Source organism: Anser cygnoides, chromosome 3 (genome assembly GCF_040182565.1).
Source record: "Anser cygnoides isolate HZ-2024a breed goose chromosome 3, Taihu_goose_T2T_genome, whole genome shotgun sequence".
Classification (NCBI taxonomy): domain Eukaryota; kingdom Metazoa; phylum Chordata; class Aves; order Anseriformes; family Anatidae; genus Anser; species Anser cygnoides.
In genome coordinates this window covers 14,963,471-14,969,939 of record NC_089875.1, presented here as the reverse complement: position 1 = coordinate 14,969,939, position 6,469 = coordinate 14,963,471, and the positions used below count along the sequence as shown (strand labels likewise).

The 6,469-nt window shown below is 47.9% G+C and overlaps 1 protein-coding gene across 1 annotated transcript; it reads left to right on the top strand.

The window, feature by feature from the left end:
• The first annotated feature begins 471 nt into the window (after nt 1-471).
• Nucleotides 472-2,917, top strand: LOC106044772 (cystatin-like). Its single transcript, XM_013194956.3, has 3 exons — nt 472-750; nt 1,252-1,365; nt 2,528-2,917. The coding sequence occupies exons 1-3, from the start codon at nt 487-489 to the stop codon at nt 2,603-2,605; spliced, it is 456 nt and encodes a 151-aa protein (XP_013050410.2). The 5' UTR covers nt 472-486; the 3' UTR covers nt 2,606-2,917.
• Nucleotides 2,918-6,469: the final 3,552 nt, after the last annotated feature.

Here is a 6,469-nt window from a genome sequence, read left to right as displayed (position 1 = left end):
AAAAATGAAAGTGTTAAACACCAAAGCAAAGCCCCAGCTGTGCTCCGGGTCCAGCTGGGCCCTGTGCTATTGCACATTCACTCCACCTTTCCAGGAATGCCACCGATGGCAAGATGTGGCGGTACTCGGCACGAGGCCCCAAACTCACTAGATTTTAAAATCCGCCCTCCTTGGAAAAGAAACAGGCTCGGGCATCTTGCAGCGGCCCCCACGAGCAGCTAACAGGCGGCGTGCATCCCTTGCCTGCCTGCTGTCTTTGTGGGAAGCGTGTGCCAGCCTCGGGCACGGTTACGGAGGGACACCACAACCCCAGAAGCCAGCCCCCGACTCTATTTTCGGCCTGGCTGTGGGGACACGGGGGAGAACCGGCTGGCAAAAACCCACACAAGCCCTCACCGGGACAAGAGTCCCCGATGGGTGCCTCCCGGGCCGGGGAGGAGCGGGGAGGGACGGGGCCGCGTCCCGCCCAGCCCCGGCGGCCTTAAAATGGCGGCGGCGGCAGGGCCGGGGGAGGGTGGAGGTATGGCGGGTGCTCGGGCTTTCGTGGCGCTGCTGGCAGCCGCCCTGCTGCTGGCCCAGGCCGTCCTGGGCAGCGAGGAGCACCAGCGGCTCCTGGGGGCTCCCGTGGATGTTGCGGAGAACGATGAGGGCTTGCAGCGAGCCCTGCAGTTCGCCATGGCGCAGTACAACAGGGCCAACAACGACATGTACTCCAGCAGGGTGGTGCGGATCATCAGCGCCCAGCGGCAGGTGGGTGCCGGGGGGGTTCAGCCTTGGCAGCCGGCTGGGGACAGCCCCACGGGGGGCTCCGGGGCACCCGACCCCTTCGTGGTGCTGGCTGGGAGCAGCAGCTGCTGTGTTAACTCAAGCTGTTTTGCCACAGAAGTAGGTTTAAAAAAAAAAAAAAGCCGTGTCTTGAGGCTCCTACGTCTGAATGCCTGAGTGGTGGGGTTGAAATTACAGGAGAAGTTAGTAACTTCCTTATGTTGTGGATGAGTTAACATGCGTCTTCCTTTACTGATGAAGGAGTCTATGGCAAAACTTGTTTACATGGATTTTGTTTCCTGTTTTTCAAAGGACGTCAAGTGTCTCTTCTGTGAAGGTGGCCACATGCTGCTGTCTGTAACTCTTGAATCTGGCTACAGAAATGTGACAACCAAACTATCTTCCTTTCTGTCAGGGTCCTCTGTTTGGAGAGCTTTTATGTATGTGTTGCGAGTAAAACTGTTTCTGCCCGTTGTCTTGTTGCAGCTTGTGTCTGGAATCAAGTATACCATGAAAGTTGAGATTGCCCGGACAACTTGCACAAAGGCAACAGCTGATCCCCAGAGCTGTTCTCTTTATGACACTCCAGAGATGGCTAAGGTAGGCTCCAGAGCAGAGGGTGTTGCTCCCTGGGTTTTTGATGCCTTTTCTCTAGTTGGTGTGTTACAGGGCGGTATGGGCAGTGTCACCTGTTTGCCTCTAAGAAAATCAGATGTCAGTCTTTTAGGCTGGATGAGATGATGCCACCCTTGCAGAACTTGTCTTGCCAGATCTTCCTGACAGAGGAAGCAAGGCCTCTTAGCATATTTAAGTGGAGACCTCAGGCTGCGGTGCACAGCACACAGGAGCATGCCTCAATCCTCTGAGAGTGCTTGTGGCTCTGATCTCAGGGATATGCACAGGAAACTGCCAAGTAGGGGTTACTTATAGGTCTCTTGGTGCTCAGTCTGGTTCCCTCAGTGCCCATACCCTTTTCTGCTCCTTCTGTCCTATGCTGATGGGACAGCTTGACTTAAGTCCCTTTCATGAGGGACTCCTGTTACTGTGGATTGTGCTATGGGCTAAGCACTGATCACAACTGACAGATTACCCCTGTTGTCTGAGTAGCCACCAAGTTGAGTTGCACAGCAGTCTTGTATCACAATGCTATTTAAGCAGTACTTTAGCTTTTTGGGTGAGAGCACCAGTTTATCTACCTTATTTTGGTTAGTGTTTGGTCTTGTTTGCATTCAGAGCTGGTATTAATCAGTGATAGGCTGTACTTGTGTGTATGTGCAACTTATGCCTGCATGTATGAGAACTGTCACTACACACAAGTAATCCACTAAGCACCTAGGTAGAAGCTTGCCAGTGTACCACTGACAGAGCTGCAATAATTACACAGGCATGCACAAACAGATTGATTAGTTGTGTGGGCATACTTGCCTGTACATGAGAGTTACTGTTGAAGTACAGCCCAGGCTGAAAGGCTTCTGCCAGTGGGAACTAGTGTATGACTGGGATAAGCAAGTAACTTGATCTTCAGAAGTGCTGACTGCTTGGCTTCTGTGTTAGTATTTGAGAGAAATGATTGGTCCTGAGCAAGTACTAACAGGAGCAGTGTTCCAGAATACTTGCCAGGACAGTGCAAATGCAGAGAGACAGAAGTGGTATACATTCAGGTATTACATGATAGGGTAAATCTGTATAGAGTGATGGCAAAGGACACTGTTGTATGCTTTTAAACTGATAATTGCTTTTTTTTTTCCCCCTCTCTCCTTAGCACACCACTTGCAACTTTGTAGTGTACACTATTCCTTGGCTAAACGAAATTAAACTACTGAAAAGTAGCTGCAAGTAAGCTTCCTTGGCTCCAGCAGAGAACAGCAACCAGCATTGAAAAAAAAATTAACATGAATTGAGATGGGATGCATCAATACCTGTTAACTCAAATACTTCTGTGTGTGTTATGCAAGTAAAACTATGTAACCTTCCTCTAAAGCACAGTATGATCTCAACTTTGTGTTTCCTCATTGTAATTATACTTTGGTGTAGCTGTTTGTTTTCTTAATTTTCCCAATAAAGTAATTCCAGCATCAGAACTGAGGAAAAAGTTGGTGTCCCTGTGAAGTGACTACTGTAAACATTAAAACATAATTCCATGTTGCTGTGATATGTGGTTGTCTTTGTAATGGGTTTCTCATCTCTTGGAGGGAGGGGTTGCTTTTATTTGTCACCCAGTCTCCTGTGCCCAAAGGATGGGGTGAGAAGGAATATGGGGTCCTAATTACAAGAGGTAAGTCATGTCTCCTGTCATTTAACTGGTCTCCCCTTTTGAGTAAGGGACAAAGGTCACCAGCTGTTCTGACAAGAAATGTTCTGGTTTTGGGAACACTGTGGTTTGCAACATGGGCTTTGGGGAAAGTTAACTGGAACTCATAGGGAGTGTATGAAATCTCATTCTGTCTAAATTCTACTTCAGCTGCATGGGCTTATTCAGCTGTGCTATATAAGAATTAACTGCTCTGTCCTTTTACACTGTATTTGAGGTTTCTTAAAAACCTCTGCTTCCTCTGGCATTGCATCTTCAGAATTTATCCTGCTGTATCCCTAGTGTTTCTGAAACGTAAGCACTGAGTAGAAAGCCTGAGGGCCTTCCTTGTAGTCTAAGCAATAACATAGCCCACTTCATTTATAGCCTTTATTATGGCCAGTGGAGCTGGAGGAACAGCTGATCGTGCTTTCATTTGCAAACCTGTGGGTGCAGAGAGGCCTGGAAGGTGGTGAATGACAAGCCTGGCTTGTGGGGAGGCAGAACTGTAGTCTGGCTGTGTATTAAGCAGGGAGAATTTGAATCATGTCTAAATGTGTAACTAGGGCAAATACCTTTAAATCAGCAGGTGGAGAGAATCAGTGCCTAAGAACTATTAAGAGAACTGGCTGAGGTGTTTCCTGTTAAACTAATTAAATTGTACTGCAGGGGAACACAGGATACTGTGCCTGTGTTGAAAAGGATGGATGAGGTGACCCTGATACCAATAGCCTACTTAGCCTGAGGATAGTCTAGTGCAAAAATAATGGGAACGTTAATAAGTGGTGTTGAGTGAGTAACTGGTAAGTAAGGAACATCATTATCAGCAAGTCCTATACAGGTGGTTTTATAGCAAATAGATCGTGGATGCAAAACCTCTGTTCTCTGAGGATGGATATTCCCCAGAAGCGACCCTCTAAATCCAAGCATGTGTGTAACCTGGTGGCGTCTTCCACTCAGTCAAGCACATTGCTGCTGGTTTTGGTATGTTATGACACTATATTTGGAGTTGGCGTGAGTGTCACAGGGAAAGACAGCTCTGGATCTAGGAAAAAAACCTACTTTTTCAATGTGATGTGGTGTCCCAGTACTCAAGTAAAAGAAGCTCTCCTGAGCAGATGGTAAGTAAGAAAGGAGAACAAAAAAGGGGGACTTTTGTTTTCAACTCTTTGTGGAAGGTTGGAAGTTGGAATGAAGGAGCAGGATCCCCTTGAAAGAAATTTCATCTCTATGTGGTAGGGGAAGCTGCCAGGTTAAGAGGAGTCTTGGGAGAGAGTGAAGGTGCTGAGGTGAACAATGGGAATGCTTCTTGTTTTGCATAGTCCTAATAGTGCATTTCCTACTTTGTATTGTATCTTTGCTTCTCTGTGTTTTGAAGTAAACATACGTTGTTGTAAATCTCACCTGAGGACAAAATAAGTTATGTTCTGCCATGCTCTGTGTTATTCCTCAAGAGTGGGAGTCCTGAATCTGGGTCTGGTGCTCCTATTTTGAAATGAAAGTGAGTAAACTGGGAAGGGTGCAGAGAAGAGCTGCAGAAATGATCTGACAGCTGGACGAACCAACTTGTGCTAGGAAGTGTAAGGATGCTATTATTCTCTACCTAATAAAAGGGTATCTTGGTGAGAACAAATACGGCCACATCTTTGGGCATGGGGCAACTTGGGCCTAATGAAGGAGAGCAAAACAAGAGTGTATAACTAGAATAGAGGATGGATTCATTTAATGGGAAATATAGCTGCCTAATGAAGGGGTTAATCCCCTGTTGCTTTGTTGTGGAGACAAGGTAACTCAAGAAAAATCAGCTTTAGCCCAGTCCTTGTTCTAGAGCTCACAGCCCACCATTGTCAGGCCAGTATCTTCTTTCCCAGACTATTTTTACCTTCTAAGATGAGAAATTGTTCCTCGGTTTCTTGTTTTGCCCTTACTGATGGCACCTTCAGGATGTCTCAGGTGCCCGACTGCCTTTCTAGGATGCCTCTGGCACCCCCAAGGAGGGCCCTTGATCCTAGGCCAAGCTCCAAGGCTGCAGAGACCAAGTCCCAGCCTGGGTGTCCAGGCTGAGCTCCCAGGCTGGCAGAATACCTGAGTATTGTGTTCAGCTCTGGGGACCCTAGCACAATAAGGACAAGGACCTGTTGGAGCAGGACCAGAGGAGGGCCATGAGGATGATCAGAGGGCTGAGCACCTCTCCTATGAAAACAGGCTGGGACAGCTGAGGATGTTCAGCCTGGAGAACAGAACTCCAGGAGACCTCACTGCAGCTGTCCAGTATAAAGAGGACCTGCAGGAAAGATGGAGAGGGAATCTTCACCAGGTAATGCAGAGACAGGAAGAGTTAACGGGTTTAAACTAAAAGAAAGTAGATTTAGATTTGGTATAAGGATGAAATTCTTCACCCCAGAGAAGCTGTGGATCTCCCCTCTGTGGAAGTGCTCAAGGCTACGTTGGATGGGACTTTGAGCAACCTAGTCTAGTGGGAGGTATCCCTGTCTATGGCAAGGGGGTTGGAATTAGATGGTCTTCAAGGTCCCACACTATGATTCTGTAGTGTCCTATGTCTACAAGTTCCAATCCCAACAGTAATTTCCCATCCCAACATTCTCCATTTCCAGCAGTTTTTAACCCCAAAGAGGATTTTTGCAAAGAGCTGATTTTTGTCTCAGGGAAGGGGATGGGGATGGGGATGGGAATGGTGGTGGCGTCCTTCCTGTACCTAAATGGGGGCCTCTGAGAGAGCTGGAGAGGGACGTCTTCTCAGGGAGTGGAATGATAAGACAAGGGGTAATGCGGGCAATTACAGGCCTGTCAGCCTGCCTTCGGGGCCAGGTGCTCCTGGGGAGGTCCTGGAGCAGATCATGCTGAGTATCATGGCACAGCATGTCTAAGACACCCCGGAGATCAGCCCCAGTGAGCAGGGGTGCATGAAAGGCAGGTCCTGCCTTGCTAAGCTGGCCTCCTTCCACGAGAAGATGAGACACTCAGTGAATGACAGAAAGGCTGTAGATGCTGTCTTGTCTGGCTTTTGGAAGGCACTCAGTGTTTTTTTCTTACAGCGTTTTCAAGGAGAACTGGCTGTTCATGGCTTGGTCAAATGTCCTATTCACTGGTTAAAAATAATGGCTCTGTGGTCGGGCCCAAAATGTCGTGAATGGAGTTGGCTGCTTGGTGGCTGGTCAGCAGCAGGATTGGGACTATATTAATTTAACCTCTTTTTTTTTTAAACAATCTTGAGGATGAATTGAGTAGACTCTCAGCAGGTTTGCAGCTGACAACAACTAGTTCAGGTGTGCTCATCTTCTTGAGGGTAGGAAGGCTCTGTGGGGGTATCTGGGTTAAGGGGCTCCATCCTCTGGTTGTTGGTGGGTTTGCGCATGTTTCAGGCCTCTGCCTTTTATCATCTTTGCTTGAGGC